The sequence below is a fragment of the Archocentrus centrarchus genome, chromosome 2 (assembly GCF_007364275.1).
Source record: "Archocentrus centrarchus isolate MPI-CPG fArcCen1 chromosome 2, fArcCen1, whole genome shotgun sequence".
Lineage (NCBI taxonomy): Eukaryota > Metazoa > Chordata > Actinopteri > Cichliformes > Cichlidae > Archocentrus > Archocentrus centrarchus.
The window spans coordinates 27,238,674-27,261,678 of NC_044347.1; the positions used below are offsets into that span (position 1 = coordinate 27,238,674).

A 23,005-nucleotide genomic window follows, 5' to 3' on the forward strand; every position below is an offset into this window, starting at 1 on the left:
CTTCCAGATGGCATTCTACCTGTAAGGCAGCAGTGCTAACCCTCATGCCACCATGCTGCTGCTCATCAATCCAGTCTGTTTAAACTGGTATAAACTAGATTTTTAGCAGGCTCAAAACTTGATGATATTTAGTTGTTTGAACTCAAACACATGATTACAATAAGATAGACCATCAAAAAGTACAGTCTACTTAGCATTAACAAGTAATGTTCACATTCTAGGTAATTTTAAGTAATATGTACTCAGTATTTTTAAGTGGAATCAAAATCTGGGTTTACAGTGTATAAATATATGTGTGAGCGCATGTGGTGTACTTTGACAAACACTTATTTGTTGCAGAGCCTCCATCCGCCAGCGGTCCCAATCCCAGATGTCGAACCTGGTCCCAGAAGCCTCTGTTCATACAACTGGAGACATCGCTGTCTCCCACAGAGATAACTACAAGGTGTGTGTGTGTGTGTGTGTGTGTGTGTGTGTGTGTGTGTGTGTGTGTGTATGTATGGATGGTGCTTGTATCCAATTTTATGTATGGATAGTTTAAGCCAGCCAACAACAGTTACAAACCAGTGGAGTGTAAAACTGCTTGTAATATATATTTGTAGTTTTTTTTTCTAGCCATGCTCAGACATTATATTATTCACTGTGTGCTCCTGCTTAGTATAATTCTCTGTGTTTATGCTCAGAATACAATCCTAGAAGAGGATGACGATGAAGTTGTGGCACCTGCTCCAGTTGCCAGGATTCTAAAGTACAACGCACCTGAGTGGCCTTATATGCTTTTTGGATCCATTGGGGCTGCAGTAAATGGGGGGGTCAACCCGGTCTACTCTCTGCTGTTCAGTCAAATCCTGGCAGTGAGTTTCAAGTTCAGTGCTTTGAACCCCAAACAAGATGATTGTATGTGTAGAGTGGGATTTCAGGCATTATCTTTTGGACCTGTTGTGGATATATTAATAAACTCAAAGCACCAGTTAAGATATGGTCACACCAGAAATTGCACAGCTCGCCAGGCTGAACTGAAGCAAAGTTGAAATCTGTTCTGGTGTCAGATGAATCAAAATTTGAAATTCTTTTTGGAAAACGTTGATGCTAAAGAGAAAGCCTTGCATATTTCAGCAAGACAGTGCTACACTGTGTAGTGCATCTTTTATAAGTGCACGGCTTTGTAGCAGAAGAGGCCACGTGCTGAACTGGCTTACCTGCAGTGCGGGCTGTTGTATTTCATCAGATAAGAAACACAAAAAAGAAGACCGAGGACTGTTGAGCAGCTGGAATCCTGTCTCAGAAAAGAATTCTCAGTTCAAGCATTTGATATGTTTTCTGTGCTCTATTATGAATATGAATGGGGGTGGCTGTGGCTCAGGAGATAGAGTAGGTCATGTGCTAACTGGAAGGTTGGTGGTTCGATCGCTGGCTGCTCCAGTCTGCATGAGATTGCATTCTGTTTTTATTTACATTTTACACATAATCTCAAGTTTTTTGGAATTGGGATTGTACCAGAGTTTTGTGTTGCTTTGATGTTCCAGTTGAAGAACTGGAAAAACTGAGCAACAGGGAACAATGTCTCACAGGTGATGAGATGTTTTACAATATTTTATAGTTATCAACATTTCACAGGAAGTGAAGCTTATTTTGAAGGCTGACTACATGACGTGACTGTCCCGAACATTAAATTAAGCTTATGCTGGCCCAGGAACATTTTAAATAAGTATATGAGTAATTTTGGTGTGGTCCCTTTATGGAAGTAATTTCCTCTTAAACTGTGATCACTGTGTGATCTCAGATAAAGTCTATGAAATCCCTCATTTATTTGAAAGCACATAGCAAATGTAATGATTGTCTAGTTTAAAATGCTTGTATGTGTCTTTGTGCAGACTTTCTCAATACAAGATCCTGTGGAGCAGAGGAAGGAGATTAATGGTATCTGCCTGTTCTTTGTCATGGTTGGCATTATCTCTTTCTTCACCCAGATGCTGCAGGTAAAGTAGCAGTTTGCTTTGGCAGTACTGTTTGCTTTAGTGCTTCTTTGCAGTATTTACTACCTGCTGGTGATCAAGGTTGAAGGAAAGTCACAAGAGACCTCCTTTATTTTGGTAAATGAATGCCTTCTGCTGAAGGAAAAACGTTTCCTTACGTCCTGCAGAGCAGATGTGTTGCTCTATACTCGATGTGTTATGTGTTCAGAATTCCAACTGGGAAAGCTCAACCTTTTTTTGAGGTTACTCATTTATTAGATCACATTTAGTGTGAAATAACTGTGGGAGTGTTTGGGGTTTAATAATATTTGTCTGTATGTCTTCAGGGTTATGCCTTCTCTAAGTCTGGAGAGCTCCTGACCCGCAGGTTACGTCGACTCGGCTTCCAAGCCATGCTTGGCCAAGAGATTGGCTGGTTTGATGATCACAGGAACAGCCCGGGAGCTCTGACCACACGTCTGGCCACTGATGCCTCACAAGTGCAAGGAGTGAGTTACAACTTCTGTTAAAGGAAAAAAAAAATAAAGCTTAAAAATACATCTTCATCCAAATTGAACTATAAAATTATGGTTTTCTATCCAGATAGCTGTCCACTATTGTTGTATTCAGTCACCATTTGATTTTAGGACAAGGTTAAAGAATCTCAGAATCTCAAAGGTAACCCAGTATTAAAAGGAAAGGGAAGCATTGTCAGAAGTATTTGCTTTGTCTGCCTTCGGATGCTTTTGAAATTGAGTGACGTCCCATTATTAATCCACAGGGTTTAATAAGATGTGGGCCCACCCTTTGCAGTTATTTCAGCTTCACCTCTTCTGGGAAGTCTTTCCACAGGTTTAGGAGTGTTTATGGGAATTTTTGACCATTTTTCCAGAAGCACATTTGTGAGGTCAGACACTGATGTTGGATGAGAAGTCCTGGCTCACAGTCTCTGCTCTAATTCATCCCAAAGGTGTTCTCTCAGGTTGAGGTCAGGACTCTGTGCAGGCCAGTCAAGTTCTTCCACACTAAACTGGCTCATCCATGTCTTTATGGAGCTGCTTTGTGCACTGTTGTGCAGTCATGTTGGAACAGGAAGAGGCCATCCCCAAACTGTTTCCACAAAGTTGGGAGCATGAAATTTTGGTTCCTTTCACTGGAACTCCTGAAAAACAACCCCACACCATAATCCCCCCTCCACCAAACTTTACACTTGGTACAACGCAGTGAAGTACCATATGTCTGTGTAGATTCTCAGTTATCCAGGTCATAGTAGTCTCTGGAGCTTGAAAAAAGGCGACTGGACTTCTTTTTGTTTCTTGAAGACGTTTCACCTCTCATCCGAAAGGCTTCTTCAGTTCTCAACCAAATGGTGGAGAGACCCAGGTATTTAAACCCCTGTGGGCGTAGTCCCCTGGAGGTGGTTATGACCCTCTATTGATCATGTGCTTGAACACATGTGCCCAGGTGTGAAGGGGGCGTGGGTCATATTTAATCAGTGGTTTCAGTTGAAACCAACTTAGGACTCCGCTCCATTGTTTCCTGTGGCCTATTGAGGTCACTGGAACAAAGGTGTGAATGGGGGTTGAGACGTCTGGGAAGGGAGCTCAGGACAGCACTGTAAGCGGGGGAAAGTTGGTGACGTAATCCACCTCCTCTGTTCAATGATGGTTGTTCACAGTGGACATAGATGGCTTCTTTCACTCCTCTTTCAAACCATCTGTTTTCCCTGTCCAAAATGTGGACATTGGCATCCTCAAAAGAGTGCCCTTTTTCCTTCAGATGCAGATGTACTGCTGAATCTTGTCCTGTCGAGGTGGCTCTTCTATGTTGTGCCATTCGTTTGTGAAGAGGCTGTTTGGTTTCACCAATGTAGAGGCCCGAGCACTCTTCACTGCACTGAACAGCATACACTACATCGCTGATCTTGTGTTTGGCGGGTTTGTCCTTGGGATGAACCAGTTTTTGTCTTAGGGTGTGACTTGGTTTGAAGTATACTGAGATGTCATGCTTGGAGAAAATTCTTCTGAGTTTCTCTGACAAGCCTGACACATATGGGATGACAATGTTGTTCCTCTTGTCCTTCCCATTCTCTGTAGTTTGTGTTTGGCCTTCATTCCTGTGCATCTTAGCTGATTTGATGAAGGCCCAGTTGGGGTAACCGCATGTTTTGAGGGCTTTCTTAATGTGTGTGTGTTCCTTATGCTTCCCTTCTGCCTTAGAGGGAACACTTTCCGCACGGTGTTGTAGGGTCCTGATCACCCCAAGTTTGTGTTCCAGAGGGTGGTGGGAGTCAAAGAGGAGATACTGGTCTGTGTGTGTGGGCTTCCGGTAAACTTCAATGTTGAGGCTTCCATCTTCCTCGATAAGCACCGCACAGTCCAGGAATGGTAACTTGTTATCTCTGGTGTCCTCCCTGGTAAAACGTATGTATTTATCCACTGAGTTAATGTGACGAGTGAAGGCTTCTACTTCTCGGGTTTTGATTTTGACCCAGGTGTCATCTACATATCTGTACCAGTGGCTAGGTGCCGTCCCTTTGAAAGAACCAAGAGCTTTACTTTCCACTTCCTCCATGTAAAGGTTGGCTACAATGGGAGACACTGGGGAGCCCATGGCACATCCATGCTTCTGTCTGTAGAATCCATCATTGTATTTAAAATATGTTGTGGTAAGGCAGAGATCTAAAAGTGCACAAATCTGATCTGGGGTGAAGCTGGTTCTGCTCAGTAAGGAATCGTCTTCCTGTAGTCGTCTTCTGACGGTCTCCACTGCCTCAGTTGTGGGTATGCAAGTGAAAAGTGAAACCACATCAAAGGACACCATGGTTTCATCTGGATTCAGTACAAGATTCTGGACCTTGTTAGTAAAATCTGTAGAGTTTTCAATGTGGTGGGGTGTGATGCCAACAAGCGGTGATAAGATGGTGGCGAGGTGTTTGGAAATGTTGTAGGTGACCGAGTTTATACTGCTGATAATGGGTCGAAGTGGGACTCCTTCTTTGTGGATCTTTGGGAGTCCATAAATGCATGGAGTGGCTTCTCCAGGGTACAGGCGGTAGTAAGTGGGGCGGTCAATGGCTTTTTCCTTTTCAAGTTGTTGCAGGCAGCAAACAACTTTTTTCTTGTAGTTGCTTGTGGGATCACGTCTCAAGACCTCATAAGTATTGTTGTCACTGAGGAGTGTAGTAATTTTGTTGTGGTAATCCGATGAATTCAGCACAACCGTGCACCTCCCCTTGTCGGCTGGCAGTATGGTGATGTTTTGATCCTTGCTTAGGGCTGTGATGGCCTTCTTCTCCTGAATGGTGAGGTTGGATGGAGGAAGTCTTGCACTGGCGAGAGTGGCTGAAACTTTCATCCTGATCTGTTCTGCTACAGGATGAGAAAGTTTGTTATTTCTTATAGCGGTTTCTGTTGCTGTGATGAGGTCTACTATAGGAAGCTGTTGTGGGGCTATGGCAAAGTTGAGTCCTTTGGCTAGCACATTTTCTTCTGGTTTGGTGAGGACCCTGTCTGATAGGTTCTTCACCCACTTTCCTTGGTTTCCATTGCTTATCGTGTCGTCCTGTTTGTTAACAGATGAATGGTATGCCTTGGTTTGCAGAGTTTGAAATTTACGTAGTTGTCTTTCCTTGCCTTTGATGTGTTGTGCGAGCTGGGCTTTGTCCACAAATGTAGAAACTTCTTCTGCGATGGTGTGAGGTAAGAGTGATGAGAGTTTCTGCTGAGTCTGGTGGATTTTGTTCTGGAGTGCATCTATGGTGAAATGGACCTGTCTTATCCTTTCACTTAAAAGGTGGTTCTGTGCTCTCCATAGAATTTGGTCAGCTCTATGTCCTTTTACTGTGGACCCAAGGTGCAAACTCTTGGGAACCAGTCTGGACTGTCTGCATCTCAAGTTGAAACGAAGGTGGTTCCTGTAGTCCGCTAGCTTTCTTGAGTCCCTTTCATACTCCCGCACCAATTGAAGGGTGTTCCTCCCAAAGTGCAAGGCAATATGTCTGTGTAGATTCATTAAACTCGGTCACCTACAACATTTCCAAACACCTCGCCACCATCTTATCACCGCTTGTTGGCATCACACCCCACCACATTGAAAACTCTACAGATTTTACTAACAAGGTCCAGAATCTTGTACTGGATCCAGATGAAACCATGGTGTCCTTTGATGTGGTTTCACTTTTCACTTGCATACCCACAACTGAGGCAGTGGAGACCGTCAGAAGACGACTACAGGAAGACGATTCCTTACTGAACAGAACCAGCTTCACCCCAGATCAGATTTGTGCACTTTTAGATCTCTGCCTTACCACAACATATTTTAAATACAATGATGGATTCTACAGACAGAAGCATGGATGTGCCATGGGCTCCCCAGTGTCTCCCATTGTAGCCAACCTTTACATGGAGGAAGTGGAAAGTAAAGCTCTTGGTTCTTTCAAAGGGACGGCACCTAGCCACTGGTACAGATATGTAGATGACACCTGGGTCAAAATCAAAACCCGAGAAGTAGAAGCCTTCACTCGTCACATTAACTCAGTGGATAAATACATACGTTTTACCAGGGAGGACACCAGAGATAACAAGTTACCATTCCTGGACTGTGCGGTGCTTATCGAGGAAGATGGAAGCCTCAACATTGAAGTTTACCGGAAGCCCACACACACAGACCAGTATCTCCTCTTTGACTCCCACCACCCTCTGGAACACAAACTTGGGGTGATCAGGACCCTACAACACCGTGCGGAAAGTGTTCCCTCTAAGGCAGAAGGGAAGCATAAGGAACACACACACATTAAGAAAGCCCTCAAAACATGCGGTTACCCCAACTGGGCCTTCATCAAATCAGCTAAGATGCACAGGAATGAAGGCCAAACACAAACTACAGAGAATGGGAAGGACAAGAGGAACAACATTGTCATCCCATATGTGTCAGGCTTGTCAGAGAAACTCAGAAGAATTTTCTCCAAGCATGACATCTCAGTATACTTCAAACCAAGTCACACCCTAAGACAAAAACTGGTTCATCCCAAGGACAAACCCGCCAAACACAAGATCAGCGATGTAGTGTATGCTGTTCAGTGCAGTGAAGAGTGCTCGGACCTCTACATTGGTGAAACCAAACAGCCTCTTCACAAACGAATGGCACAACATAGAAGAGCCACCTCGACAGGACAAGATTCAGCAGTACATCTGCATCTGAAAGAAAAAGGGCACTCTTTTGAGGATGCCAATGTCCACATTTTGGACAGGGAAAACAGATGGTTTGAAAGAGGAGTGAAAGAAGCCATCTATGTCCACTGTGAACAACCATCATTGAACAGAGGAGGTGGATTACGTCACCAACTTTCCCCCGCTTACAGTGCTGTCCTGAGCTCCCTTCCCAGACGTCTCAACCCCCATTCACACCTTTGTTCCAGTGACCTCAATAGGCCACAGGAAACAATGGAGCGGAGTCCTAAGTTGGTTTCAACTGAAACCACTGATTAAATATGACCCACGCCCCCTTCACACCTGGGCACATGTGTTCAAGCACATGATCAATAGAGGGTCATAACCACCTCCAGGGGACTACGCCCACAGGGGTTTAAATACCTGGGTCTCTCCACCATTTGGTTGAGAACTGAAGAAGCCTTTCGGATGAGAGGTGAAACGTCTTCAAGAAACAAAAAGAAGTCCAGTCGCCTTTTTTCAAGCTCCAGAGGCAGTGAAGTACCGTTCTCCTGGCAAACGCCAAACCCAGAATTGTCCATTAGATGTCCAGACAGAGAAGTGTGTTTTGTCACTCCAGAGAAAACATCTCCACTGCTCTAGAGTCCAGTGGAGGTGTGCTTTACACCATTGTATCCGACCCTTTGCATTGCGCTTGGTGATGTGAGGCTTGGATACAGCTGCTCGGCCATGGAAACCCATTTCATGGAGCTCTCTGGACACTTTTCTTGAGCTAATCTGAAGGCCACATGAAGTTTGGAGGTCTGTAGTGATTGACTCTGCAGAAAGTTGGTGACCTCTGCGCAGTATGTTCCTCAGCATCCACTGACCCCACTCTGTGATTTTATGTGGCCTACCACTTTGTGGCTGAGTTGCTGCCATTCCCAATGGATTAAAATGTGAGGACATTTCAAGACTTGTTGCACAGGTATCATCCTGTCACGGCACCACGCTGGAATTCACTGAGCTCCTGAGAGCGACCCAGTCTTTCACTAATGTTTGTAGAAGCAGTCTGCATGCCTAGGTGCTTGGTTTATACACCTGTGGCCACGGAAGTGATAGGAACACCTGAATTCCCATAACTATGTTCATCACTCGAACGAAGAGATAAGTTATGTCTACGCCTTTAGTGGAAACGGAAGTAACAGCCCAGGCCAAAGATGCTGCACCCCCTTCATCGCCATCAGTACTGCATAGCTACATAATTCATCATCTTCATCATTCAAGTTATAGTAAGAAAGTAGGAAAGGTTTATAGGAGTGTGGAAAGGGTTTAAAAAGCCATATATATATATATAAATAATAAAATAAATATATAATAAACGCCGCTACTACACCCCCACTGGGGATCACTGTGTCTATATTTAACTGGTATATTGAAATCAGTATAATAACTTATTTAAATTTTAGTGGATTAAAACACCTTATTTAGAACAGTATAAAAGATGAACATAACTACTATGATGTCACCCATTATTTCCTGAAGTTTCTGAACTTTTCCTTTGTCATCATTTTAGTTTAAAAAAAGGACCTGACAAGGAAGGGCAGGTGTGACTATGAAACTTCATCCTCATTGGCTAATGACGTTGTGATTAACAACTTAATTCAATTCGTTTTTTTTTATATAGCACCAAATCACAACAGTCACCTCAAGATGCTTTAAATTGTAAGGTAATTACAATAATAATTACAAGAGGTTGTTAGCTGATGAGAGTGTAGCTTTATATTACATATACTGCTCCATTTTAATGCATGGTTTTACCAAGAGCTGCGAAATTGATTTTAAACAGTTAGTAGTTTAAAACAAACTAACAAATAAACAAATAAAAAACAAAACAAACAAAGAAACAAGCAAACAAAACAGTGGTGAGTGAAACAGATAACAACAACTAAATAAAATGCTAAATAACTAAATGCTGCCAGTCTAGCCTTAAAGGTGGTGGTGAGACACTTAAACGAGATCATTTCCACTAGCATCACATTATTTGTTTTGTTTATTTTAAAGTTTAACATTAGTTCATTCAGTGTGTCCAACCCTGCTGGCTGTGACAGGACCGATGGTGACAAACGCTGGTTGGAGCCCCCTGCAAATTTTTGATAGTGCCTTAACAAACTGTGGAATTGCCACTGGGAACCAAAAGTCACAATGTGCAGCTAGAAATGTATAACAACTGATTTAGCAATGCTAGCTGACCAGAATGTGCAGATGAAACTAGTTAAATAACAATAAATATTTATAGTTTTAGCTTTAGTTTAGGCTAACCGTGGCTAGCTCACCAGCTAGCCTTTACTTGATATTATTAGCATGCTTTTCTGTTCTTTATGCAAATATCATGACATCATCAATCTGGAGAGTAAAGCATTAAAAAGTGTTTTCAAATAGCGTGTTTTTATTGAATCTTCTGTGTTTCAAATTTTTGTTCAACCATGTGGACCACAAGTTTGAGTCAAGTGACATCATTGCTCTCTTCCTCCAAGGCTACGGGCTCGCAGATCGGCATGATCGTCAACTCTCTGACAAACATCGGCGTTGCACTCATCATTTCCTTCTACTTCAGCTGGAAGCTCACGCTGATGATCCTTTGCTTCCTGCCATTCATTGCTCTGTCAGGTGGCTTCCAGACTATGATGCTCACAGGTTTTGCCAAGCAGGACAAACAGGCCATGGAAGCTGCTGGACAGGTCAGCTGTTATTTTGTATCCATTTACTTTATCCTCTGGTCTAAAAATAGAACAAGTGTATTATTCAGATACTGAGTGACAAGTAAAAAGTATTCTTTTAATCCTGGCAAAGTTTCAGGTGTAGGGCACCATCAGCTGACAACAGTTTTAAGCTGCATGTTTTAGCTTTTTTTCATCATAAAGAAAACCTGCAAAAACCCACAGCTGAACTCACACCTGGGTGCAGTGGAAATTCACTGTAATGTCTGTAATTTGGGGAGTGAAGCACCCACTGTCAGGCTCCATTCCTATCGAGGCCAGCCATGCTTAAAATGCAGTCATGGTGCTGAAGGGCACTATGGATAAAAACCTCAGGACAATACAGTGAGAGCCTGAAAGTTCACGATAAAAGAAAAAGTGTACTGTGAACTTTTCTGAATTATCCTGATGCACTGAGCCCAAACCATCAGTAAAGTGGATTAGATGTAAATTTAATGATACCTAAGGGTGGAAATGGGCTCACTGTAGCTACAAAGAACAGGCTATAGATAAGAAGAGAGGAACCACTTTATCTATATCCTAGTTCCTCTTGTACATTAAAGCACATCAGAACTAGGAACAGCTTCAGCTACTGTGTCATTGAATGGAAACCTGAGTCTTCTGTGTGCAGATTTCTGGTGAGGCCCTGAACAACATTCGCACCATTGCTGGCTTGGGGAAGGAGAAGAACTTTGTGTACATGTATGAGGCCCAGCTGGCTGCTCCGTATCATGCGGCCCTGAAGAAGGCGAATGTATATGGACTTTGCTATGGCTTTGCCCAGTGCATAATCTTCTTTACCAACTCGGCCTCCTATAGGTTTGGAGGCTATTTGGTGCAACAGGAAGGGCTCCATTTCAGCTTGGTGTTCAGGTGAGAGAAAAAACTCACTGGAACGACACTGAAAAGACAACTTCCAGACATGTAAACCACATGAGGATTTGGTTAAAAAGTGAAAGAGGACAAGCCTAATAAGCTATTTTATGTCAAAATATGCTTGAAACACTTCTGCAAAACTAACAGATTTAAACCCAGAGCAACAGTGAGGACCACTGCATCGCTGTGCCACCCTAGCATGTGGGAATAATAACTTTCCATTGTCCATGACTCCATGAGAAAATTAATTTAAAAATTAATGTATTTGAACAGCATAAACACTAAAAAAAAAAAACCCAAACTTAATACTATTATGTGTACCACAGTGGATACTGTGTGGCAGTATGATCACAACCAATACATGTCCAAACAGAAAAGCAAAGACATGTTAGTCGATATTTTTGAAACAGTGGTGAGTTGTGATGTAGGTGATGTTGCAATGTTTACAAAACTTTCACTTTTCAACCAAATTTAGTCTTCTTTTGTTTGCATTTGGCTTGGGTCAGTGTCACCACTGGTAGCATGAGGCAATACCTGGATCCTACAGAGGTTGCACAAGTAGTTAAACTCCTTCAGGATGACACATCAGTATGTGCCATTCCCTGTAATAATAAGAAGAGAGCAGGCCTCCCCTGACCATGAAACTGCTCGTCAGTCAATTGAACCTCTGAAAATGGGGGACTGCAAAAATGTTCCCAAACATTATGGAGTGCATTGTGTATAGTGTGTATGGTTGGGTGCATGTGTGTGTAGGAAATAAAGGTCATACGTGCATGTTGTTATGGTACAGTAGCACCGTTTTTGGGACAAGTCCTCCAGTCAGACACTATTAGAATAAAGAGCTGTGTAAAATATTCTAATACAGTTTAGCAGTCTGAGACACCTAGAAACCTGAGCTATCAGATAAAACCATTTCAGCTCGACACCGATATGCCTCTCTGCGGGAGAAAGACAACAGCCAGCTGTGGTTGTGGTGTCACATGAGCTCAAAAAACATCACTGGGGTCACACTGTGGTATTGTTATCACTGGCAGGGTCATCTCAGCCATCGTCACCAGCGGCACAGCGCTTGGGAGAGCCTCCTCTTACACGCCGGACTATGCCAAAGCCAAGATATCAGCAGCACGTTTTTTCCAGCTGCTGGACCGCGTGCCTCAGATAAACGTCTACAGTGACAAGGGAGATAAATGGGTAAGGCGGTCTTTATGTTATATGTGAAGTGCTGTGCACTCTGAGGGTGTAAAAGATGCGGACTGGATGATCCAGCAGGACGTTCAGATGGAAGTCAGATTTTTTTACTCTTTCATTGTTGTGAACCAGCCATTAAAGAGAGGTGTGTGGAAAGGAGGACGGGGAAGAATAATTCTTAGTCCTTTAAGCACGATTGCAGGCAAAAAATTAAAAAATAAAATTTGCAGAACTTTGAAAAATATCTCAATACTCATAAAACACCCTTCTAAACCAGTTATAGCATGAATAATGATTAACCTCTTTGTTGTTAAAGTAATTATAGAGTTTTCTATCTGCCTTTTATGGGCAGGAGAAGGAACTAGAACACTCCGGAGTGCTTACTCTAACATTTGAGCTTCTTTTTTTGTCCTTTCTGACCTTCCCTCTGGCATGTTTTCAGGATAACTTCCAAGGGAACATTGAGTTCATTGACTGCAAGTTCACCTACCCCACCAGGCCAGACATCCAGGTCCTGAATGGACTGAATGTGATGGTGAAGCCCGGCCAGACGTTGGCATTTGTGGGCAGCAGTGGCTGTGGGAAAAGCACCAGTGTACAGCTGCTGGAGAGGTTTTACGATCCTGACCGTGGCAAAGTGGTGAGGAAGACACAATGCAACAGGCTGCATTATGGTTCATATACTGTAAATGGAGACGAGATGCCAGAAGTATCCTAGGGCTTCTGTGTTATTTGGCTTTTTACCTTTAAAAAATCATTACCATACAGACAATAACTTAACAGAATGCTTGGGTAAGGCAATATCTACTGAAAAAACATGTCTGCACAGCCTTTTAAAAATGCTATTTTATCTTTTGTTCATTTTTTAAATTCCATAGTGTGTTGAAGTTAAGCTCTGCTGTATATTTAAAATCAATGTACTCATTTACAGTGCTTTTGTAATCACATTTAAATATGTGATTACAAAAGCACTCATTTGAAATCACATACTGAGATCTGCTTAGCTAGCTACCTTTAGAAGGAGTCCTGCTGTCTTTTCTGTTTCTCTGTCATGAACTGATTTATGCCTCATTTAACAATGCAGACTTTAGCGGATCATCTGTCACTTGTATATTTTTCACTTGCAGATAACTTAAGGACAAGCAACAAGCAACAACTGTAGTTAGCTTAAGTTTAGCTGTTACAGTATGACAAGGTTTATGCTGAGTCAAATCAAAATGCTACAAAGTACTACCACTTTTTTAAAAACTTTTTTTTTTAACAATTTAAACAAAGCATGAAATTCAGTTAGTTATGAGTACAAGTACTGCTTATCATTTGAAAAGAGCTGTATATTTTTTCTGGTTCTCAAGCTGTCAGGTGTTGAGGGTCTTTCACAGAAAGACGTTGGCATGCAAAGATTACAGTTAGAGCCTCCAACTCCACAGTTAATCTGCAGATTGGGCAGTCTGGGCCATTAAGAATCATTTTCTGATTAAAAGCAGATGGGCTGTGGGTGGGTAAAATAATACATCATTAACGAGGAAAATATTGATTACATTTTCTAAAATCCTTTCCATTTTTTTTTTTTTTTTGCCAAGAATTAATTGTCAGATAAGATTTGCCAGTTGTGGGGTCCATTCATATTCATTTAAATCCAGCCTACTTAAGAGTCATGTCAATAAATTATTATACTTAAAAATATCCCACCAAGAAACATGAGGAGGCCCCAGTAAAGATAAAACTCAAAATGTCTGATCTGAATCAGATTCAGTTCGACTGCAAAAGTTAACCACTTGTAATTGAGCAGATTGGGAGTTCGACTCAAAGAGGAGGACGCACAAATAAAACAAGAACGATAAAAAAAGCAACATGAGAAGCACAAACAGTGACTGCAGAGAACAGTTTTCATTTGAGTTTTCTGTACATTATGACATCTGTATGTCAGCGGCTAAGCTAAAGGACCAATAATAAGACAGAGAACAGTAGCCCACATTGATGGCTCTTTTGACATTGCCCTGTGGTAACAGTAAGCTGCGAATGCACAACCCTGCCAGGCTGCGACAAGCCCCAACCTCTACTAAAACTTTCATGCAAATCCATCTGCAGCTTTTTCAGTAACACTGGCAACAGTCCGTTCAGGAGGGTGGCATCACTACTGGGCATTTAATGAAGTCAAGCAGGCATATGCTAGTAGATATGTTAGTAGCAGGCATGTTCACAATATCAGTGACAAGGCAAAAAAAATGTGAAGCCTTCTTTCAGCAGCTTTATACACATACTGTAAAGTTAAGAAAAATACGACTCTGCACAAAACTGAGAGTTCTGGCTTAAAACCTGACAATATTATACTGTCACAGCAGCTGCTGACCTTTCTGGAAATGTCAGATATCTCATTTTGGAATGAATGAGTCACACTGTATGTATAGTCTGCTTTCATCTTCTTTTCTCATGAGGCTCATTTATACTTTGGATGCCACTGTGAAAGTGAAACTTGTAATTTATCTCAGTCGAAGAATAATTGCTGGACGTTCAGTGAGCACGGTGGTGGAAGTATTTCATGTCACTTCAATTCATCTTTCAGTCAGACATTTATGCTGACTCTGTGCTGTATTTTTTTATAAAAGGAGCACTCTACGCAGGATGATGGTTTGACTTTATGCCAGGAAGGGATCTCTGCCAGGATTCAAATGGCCCTAATTGAGTTGGAAGTGGTTTGGAAACACGGTCCTCATTCTCTGTCTGAGATTTAAAAAGGACACGATCACCTCTGCATAGTTAGGAGAGAAATTAAAATTCAGATAGTATTATGATGGCTCATTAACTGGATTGTATTCCTAGTCTTTTGATTATTATATTGCTTTGTACTAATGGTAAAATCAATTACTTCCTGCAGTTGATTGATGGCCACGACACCACTCGCGTCAACGTGTCTTTCCTGCGTTCCAAGATTGGCATTGTGTCCCAGGAGCCTGTCCTGTTTGACTGCAGCATCGCAGAGAACATCAAGTATGGCGACAACTCACGAGATATCGGCATGAACGAGGTCATCGCCGCTGCAAAGAAGGCCCAGCTTCATGACTTTGTCATGGCCCTTCCTGAGGTACAGTTTTGTGTATGATGCTCGTGTTTGGGATTCAAAAAAAGGCAAAGCACATGTTCAGCAAATAGGCTGGCAACAGGCAGTCACTCAGCAAAGGTAAACACCGGGAGCAGGTGTGCAGTTTGTAATGTATCCAGGCGTCCCCCAAGCTTCTTTTTTAGACCTATTCACAACACTGCTGTGAGAAACTTGACCCTGCTCCTATGGATGACATAATAAAGGACGTGTTCTAGCATATTGATTAGGCATGGGGATAGTCTTTGTCGGAATCTAATTAATCCACATTAATATGGACATTCACATGCTTTTGCTAGGAATGAGCACTGGAGAGTATTGCTTGATAATATCAAATTAGAGCTAGCTTAATGCCATTTTTTTTCTATAAGGTATATTTTTTGTTTCATTAATGGAAATTGTAAATAAACAACAACAAAAACTTAATAAATAGACAAAAACAAATGTCAGGCTATCTCTGACATCAACAAATCAGATATCAGTTACTGAAATTATTGCTTTAAACATCTGTATCAGCCCTGAATTTTAATTCAATTCAATTCAATTCAATTTTATTTATATAGCGCCAAATCACAACAAACTGTCGCCTCAAGGCGCTTTGTATTGTGGGTAAAGACCCTACAATAATACAGTCAGTTTAATAATACAGTTTTACCATCATGCGACAGGCTGGCAACCTGTACAGGGTGTACCCTGCCTTTGCCCTGTGTCATCTGGGATAGGCTCCAGCCCCCACGCGACCCTGAACAGGATAAGCAGAAGAGAATGGATGGATGGATGGATGGATGGATGGATGGATGGATGGCGTCCCTGGCTTTTGCCTAATCGTTGCATGCTAAATATGACAGTTTCACCATTAATTAACTCTTCAATTTTAAGCAGGATTAATCTGTCTTAATCCACAGACCACGTACCGCAGGCTTTTAATTAAACCATTAGTTAAAAAGCCATCACTTGACCTCACTGTCTGAGCTAATTCTAAATTTTTGAAAGAGTAGTTGTCAAACAGTTAACAGATCAGTCAGTCTGGATTTAAAGTGCATCATAGCGCAAAAACAGCACTAGTGGAGGTTAGAGTGATGTTCTTATGGACTCTGACAGTGGACTCATCTCTGTGCTTGTCCTGCTAGAGCTCAGTGTTTCTTCATTTGATCACGTTGACCTCAATATTTTACTACAGAGATTAGAGCACATTGTTGGCATTTAAGGAATTGCGCCGCAGTGGTTTCAATCACATTTATCTGATAGATTGCAATTTGTTCATGTTAATGGCCATGCAATGACGAAGCATTCTCTACACACAAGAGTCCCACAGGGTTCTGTGCTGGGACCAGTACTTTTTAATGTCTGTCTGTCTTAAAGACATAGTGCCTTCCATAATGTTTGGGACAAAGACATCATTTTTGTAGTTTTGCTTCTGTACACCAACACAATCGATTCTAAATCAAACAATCGATACGTGATTGAAGTGTAGACTTTCAGCTTTAATCCAAGAGGTTTTACAAATATTTTACATGAATTACAGCCATTTTCAGAGGTTCAAAATTAAAGGGACAATTGACTGACAGGCATCCTAATGGTAATGGAAATTTAAAATTTTACACATCTTCTCCATTTTTTACTGTCTGAGGAATTTGCATCTTCATAATCATGATGGGAATGTATCTGGGCTTTAAATCAGGTTGTTCATTTGTGAGACGCTATTGTTCAATTAAGAAAGCCATTTTGGTCTAAAACAGGGGGCATCAGAGCATCCACACAGTGTTAGAAGAGCCATCGTTGATGCCTCGTGGATAATACAGAGTCTCACTCTTCATGTCACTTAGTTGGAGCTTGGCGCACTCTTGTTGGGGGAGGGCACTTTTTTATCTCTTTGTGCCAACGCAGCTGAAGAATTGCAAAATTTGTGAATTTGTGAGAATAATTTTGGAATGCTTTTATAAATCAGAGTGTTGCTGTATGGAAGTGCTTGTTTGAATGGGTGAATGCAAACGTGTTGTATAAGCGCTTTGAGTGCTCAGATAGAGTAGAAAAGCGCTATATAAGAACTAGTCCATTTACCATCATCCCTCCTTTTGACACATGGTCCTTCCATGTGTCAAATTAGGATAATGAGGGAAAGAAAATGTTTGGGCAGACATGGTTGCTCATTGCGGCCATACCAAAACACCTGTTCTATAAGCCACTGCTGTTTTCCACACACGTTTCTCCTCTGGTGTAGCGTTGCCCTGGATAGGCAGTAAATCTGTGTTAGGAGGTGAAGTTAGTGTGGTTTTGATGCTAATGCTGTGGTCTGGTTTCACATTGTGTTTAGCTCCTGCCTTAACTGCTGCATTCACTCTAGAGCTGCCTAGAGAAACAGAGTCTTTTGAGTTATAGTGTGAGAGTCACATATACAAATAGCCGTGGCCTTGAGGAGTAATAAGGCATCAAACTTGTGGAAGCAATGCAGCCACAAGTTTGTGGCATGCAGTGGGATTCCCTGAAGCAGCTAAAAACTTCTCATTGTTCCCATAATGTGTCAAAATCATGCACCACCCCATATCTGTAAATGTTCATGCTACAAATTCAGCACCTTGGGTTGAATAGTGAGTTGGTGATGAGCCTGATTCTAAGATGTCATGTTCTGTGATCGCTGCATATCCTACTTGATGTTTCCACAGCCATCCACAAAGACCACCAGGTCTGAGTTAGCCAGCGGTGTGTCCTACAGGTCAGGTCATCACATGGTTCACCATCTGCTTCTGTTGTGAGAGGTGAAGCTGGGTTTAACAGAACATCTTCTAACTGTGACACTTGGCATTTCCAGTTACAGTGGCTTGCAAAAGTATTCATACCCCTTGAACTTTTCCATATTTTGTCACATTACAACCACAAACATAAATATATTTCACTGGAATTTAATGTGAAAGACCAACACAAAGTGGTATACAGTTGTGAAGTGGAAAGAAAATTATACATGATTCAGAACATTTTTTACAAATAAAAAACTGAAAAGTGCGGTGTGCTAAAGTATTGAGGCCCCTTTTCTCTGAGTGTAAACAATTTCATTCAGAAGTTCCCTGATGACTGCTAATGACTAAAAAGAGTCCACCTGTGTGTAATCTAATCTCAGTACAAATACAGCTGCTCCGTGACGGCCTCAGAGGTTGGTCAAGAGAATATTGGGGAGTAAACAGCATCATGAAGACCAAAGAACACAGCAGACAGGTCAGGAAGAAGGTTGTGGAGAAATTTAAAGCAGGCTTAGGCTATAAAAAGATTTCCCAAGCTTTGAACATCTCACAGAGCACTGTTCAATCCATTATCCAGAAATGGAAAGAGTACGGCACAACTGTAAACCTACCAAGACAAGGCCGCCCACCTAAACTTACAGGCCGAACCCAAGAGGCCCATGGTGACTGGACGAAATGCAGAGATCCACAGCTCAGGTGGGGGAATCTGTCCACAGGACAACTATTAGTTGTGCACTGCACAAATGTGGTCTTTATGGAAGAGTGGCAAGAAGAAACCATTGTTAAAAGAAAACCATAAAAAGTCCCATTTGCAGTTTGCCAGAAGCCATGTTGGAGACACAGCAAACATGTGGAACAAGGTGCTTTGGTCAGATGAGACCAAAATTGAACTTTTTGGCTAAAATGCAAAACGCTATGTGTGGCAGAGAATTAACACTGCACATCACTCTGAACACACCATCCCCACTGTCAAATATGGTGGTGGCAGCATCATGCTCTGGGGCTGCTTCTCTTCAGCAGGGACAGGGAAGTTGGTCAGAGTTGACAGGAAGAAGGATGGAGTCAAATACAGGGCAATCTTAGAGGAAAACCTGTTGGAGTCTGCAAAAGACTTGAGACTGGGGCGGAGGTTCACCTTCCAGCAGGACAACGACCCTAAACATAAAGCCAGGGCTACAATGGAACGGTTTAAAACAAAACATATTCATGTGTTAGAACGGCCCAGTCAAAGTCCAGACCTAAACCCAATCCAGAATTTGTGGCAAGATCTGAAAACTGCTGTTCACAAACGCTCTCCATGTAATTTGACTGAGCTTGAGCTGTTTTGCAAAGAAGAATGGGCAAAAATTTCAGTCACTAGATGTACAAAGCTGGTGGAGACATACCCTAAAAGACCTGCAGCTGTAATTGCAGCAAAAGGTGGTTCCACAAAGTACTGACTCAGGGGGGCTCAATACTTTTGCACACCGCACTTTTCAGTTTTTTATTTGTAAAAAATGTTTTGAATCATGTATAATTTTCTTTCCACTTCACAACTGTATACCACTTTGTGTTGGTCTTTCACATAAAATTCCAGTGAAGTATATTTATGTTTGTGGTTGTAATGTGACAAAATATGGAAAAGTTCAAGGGGTATGAATACTTTTGCAAGCCACTGTATACAGAGTGATACCTCAGCCAAACAATCAGCTGATAAATGTGACGTCAGTACCACCTTTTCAGCTGCTGCTACTGTTCTCAGGCTGCTGCTACTAGGCCCAGTTAGAATGAGAAAAATGCCACTGGCCTGTGTCATTCCCTTTGCTCCTGTAACAAAATAGAGGTCATGTATGCACCCTTTTCTTTCACTGTCTGGGTCAACGGTTTATCAGGATATGGTAATCTTAATGTAGGTGCAGTCTGCAGTGTCTATTTTAAGTCAGTGAAAGCTTTGTCTGCATCATTAGTCTACTGTAGTCTGTCATGTGCAGTCAATCCCCTCTCCTGTATCACTGCTAACAGTGGAGCCAAGCCCAGCATAGTTGGGTATCCACTGGCAGCAATATGACATCATTCCAAGAAAACTGTTTGTTTCATTGCTTGTGGTTTGCAATATTGTAAAACATGGAGGTTCATCAGTGAAAATTACTCTCCATGTTTATCTTTTATCCAATATGCACGGTCTATTCACACCCTTCCAGTTTCCTCTCTCTCTGTACCATTTTTGCCTCAAACTGTTCATCAGCTCCCTCAAATATGTGCTGTCACTTGTAGCGAGTCTGATTTCATGTAATCAGATGTGCGTGTGTTGTTGTTGTTGTGCAAGCTTCAACAGTTCATCACAAACAGGAAACACAGCCGTCTGTTGGAGTTTCCACTCATATGCATACAGCTGCTAATCCAAGTCGTATTTAACCATCTCTGCAACATTCTGTTCACTTGTGTTGGAATCAAGCCATCTTTCCCTGACACAGTGACACATTAAATCTCAACCCAGCTACCTCGGCAGGACAATATGACGACAACAGTAATGCATGTTTGAAAGATCCTTATTCAGTGTCTTCACATGTTCTCTTGTTCAATCGTTGGAAAGCCTCCCACTCCTACAGATTTTATGAATTCAATTCAATTCAATTTCAATTCAATTTTATTTATATAGCGCCAAATCACAACAAACTGTCGCCTCAAATCTACCACTAAGTTTGGTTATGGACTCAAATCACTGAGTCCATTAACCCCAGAGTCTACTAAAAATCAACCTGCTGTCCTGTAACCTGGAGAGTTAATTGTGGTAGGTTAAGTGTTTGTAAGCAGTGGATGAACTCAGCATTTAGTAATAAGTCAGGTTTTTCAGTTTTAGCCGTGGTGTGCGATACAGACGTTTATGTTCTGTTATGGTGCTTGAACACCCTTCCACTTCTCACTCTCTGCCCCAGGTCAGTCAGCCTCAGTTCCTGGCTGCTCAGGACAATCCTTAAACCCAATGTTCTGTGGCCCCACACTGAAAACAGCCTTTATTATTTTTCCCTCCACTTTCACCTCTCTCTCCCCCTCTCTCCCATGTCCTGCAATAGTGTGTGCATCTACCAGTTGGAAAGTCGTTGCATTGACCTGGCATCTGTCCGTCCAGCTGCTGGACGGTCTAAGCTGCTCTGTTTTTGAATGTATTTCCATAAGGCGGTTTAAATAGTCCACATCTGTCTCATTTTCCTGTTGTACACAGGGGGATACCTCGAAATGGTTTAATCTCCAAAGCCATGTGTTGATGGGCCCATGACCTCACCCATGAGCATCGTGGGAATGCTGTCATTCAGGCTAATAGCCTGTTCACTCATTCCTAGATAAAATTCTTTTAAAAAAGAGAAACCCAAGAATGTTCAGTCTGGTGACATGAGAGGACATTAATGTCAATACACTTCCAGAGTGACTGGAAGTCTGTCTTGTGTGTGGAAGGGGGCGATTGGTTCATGGTGATGCTTGTTTATTATGGTCGGAGTAGGGCAGTGGTGAAGTTGTGGAACGTTTAGCCAAATCTAGCCCTGGATGTAGGTTTGCTGATGTTAATGGTGTTGGTCTTTCATTTTGCTCTGGCCTCTGTGCTTGTGGAAGAGGTACTTTTATAATGTTCAAGTTAGACCACTCAAACCTTACACCATTATTCTCTATCACTGTGGCTACAGGCTGACCAAGGGTCATAACTCTGTCATGCATGTTTACTTATTGATCCCCCTTTTTGACTTTGAAATTCCACTAAAACTTTGACCATAACTTCTATTTTTATCATTGCCCTTCCTTTTTTTTTTTTTTTTTTTTCCTAAATCAGTTTTTCCATACTCAAATGTAATCTACCTCACACTATTGATTCCCAGCTGAGGTACTTGCGCATTACCTTGACTTTCAAATGACCTTGATCTTCTACAGTAATTTTTGGCATTAACTTTAACATTGGCCATTACTTTTTTGTTTTTTAACCACATTATTTCTTATTCGCATACTTCTACATTACAGTAAGACCTCTCAATTGAGGTACTTACCCATGACATTCACCATCGCATAACCTTGACCTTAAAAATCTTCCATATTTACCATATTTTTTAGTAATCTATTTGCGCTTTTATGTCCTTATGTCCTATTCATTTTAGAATAACCTATTTTTGTGAATATGTGAGTGTGTACATAGCTTGATTTGCTACACAAACACTGCACTGTACAATTACTGTTTACCATGTGCATAATTTAACTTTCATTTTGAACAATAAACATGTTCTTTTCTTTTGTGAGAGACATATTTTGCTTAATTCTATGTTTTGGGCATACTGTGTCCTGTTTGTTTTTATATGAATGTGATTGTACAGTGCTTGTGTGCAGAAACAAAATTAGCCTTCCTTTTGTGCATTTTCACCATTTTTCTTACACTTCCACCGCCCCCACCCCGCCCCTCCCTCCCCCGTTACGAATCCAAAACAGCCGAGCGCTGGCGCCCACTCAGCGATGCTCTTGTTGCTTCATCCAGCCTGCATGAAATGACGCATGCTTCTTTCATTCTTTTCTTTTTCATTTACATGCTTTTTCCTTTTCTTTCTCTTTTTTCCATTCATTTTTCAATCAATTTTTATCTTTATTATTATTTTATTTTATTTTTTGTATTTGCTTGTCTCATAATAACCCACTTTCTGGACACATGTTCATTTATCAACAAATTTAATTACTTAAATAATTAATTTTGTTTTTCATAAATTTGGATTATTTGGGATTATATGAGCTAGCTTTTCTGTTGTGGGTTTTGAGTTTCCCATATTAGTTCCTGGCCATATTCACTTTTAATCTCAGAGCCCCAATCTCTAGAGTCTCAGTGACAAACTACCTTCAGTCTACCTGTGAATTCAGCCTCAGTAAGTTGTCACTTAATGTCAGTTAAGAGCATCAAAGCTGTTAATTTGTGTCTGTCAGTTGCGATCAGTCAGAACTAACTGTGGATTTTGTGTCTGCCTGTGGCGAAAAGCCTGAATCGGCTCTGTTTACAGAATGGCAGACCCTCATACCAAACACAGAACAATATTACATATTTCTCAAATCAAATTATTTGACTATAAAAATTATAATACAATCAGAAATTCAAGTTTGTTTCACCCGCTTATGGTTCTTTATCAATTGAGATTTCAGCGCTGACTCTGTCTGCTCTCGGTTGTCAGGCACTTGTCTCCTCAGTAATTGGCTCGGATGTGAGCGCTCTTCCAGGCTCATCGAGCCCACCTGCAGGTTTTCG

General features: G+C 41.6%; 1 protein-coding gene across 2 annotated transcripts in view; it reads left to right on the forward strand.

Moving 5' to 3' along the window:
- The window catches only part of LOC115793758 (bile salt export pump-like), a 42,503-nt gene that overhangs the window by 14,613 nt on the left and 4,885 nt on the right, over positions 1-23,005 (forward strand). For both annotated transcript variants that reach the window (XM_030748853.1, XM_030748862.1), the window contains exons 19-27: positions 340-445; positions 684-854; positions 1,875-1,979; positions 2,303-2,464; positions 9,643-9,846; positions 10,496-10,737; positions 11,775-11,931; positions 12,371-12,568; positions 14,804-15,010. In XM_030748853.1, the coding sequence (XP_030604713.1) occupies positions 340-445; positions 684-854; positions 1,875-1,979; positions 2,303-2,464; positions 9,643-9,846; positions 10,496-10,737; positions 11,775-11,931; positions 12,371-12,568; positions 14,804-15,010 (1,552 nt within the window). The remainder of the gene's footprint in view (positions 1-339; positions 446-683; positions 855-1,874; positions 1,980-2,302; positions 2,465-9,642; positions 9,847-10,495; positions 10,738-11,774; positions 11,932-12,370; positions 12,569-14,803; positions 15,011-23,005) is intronic.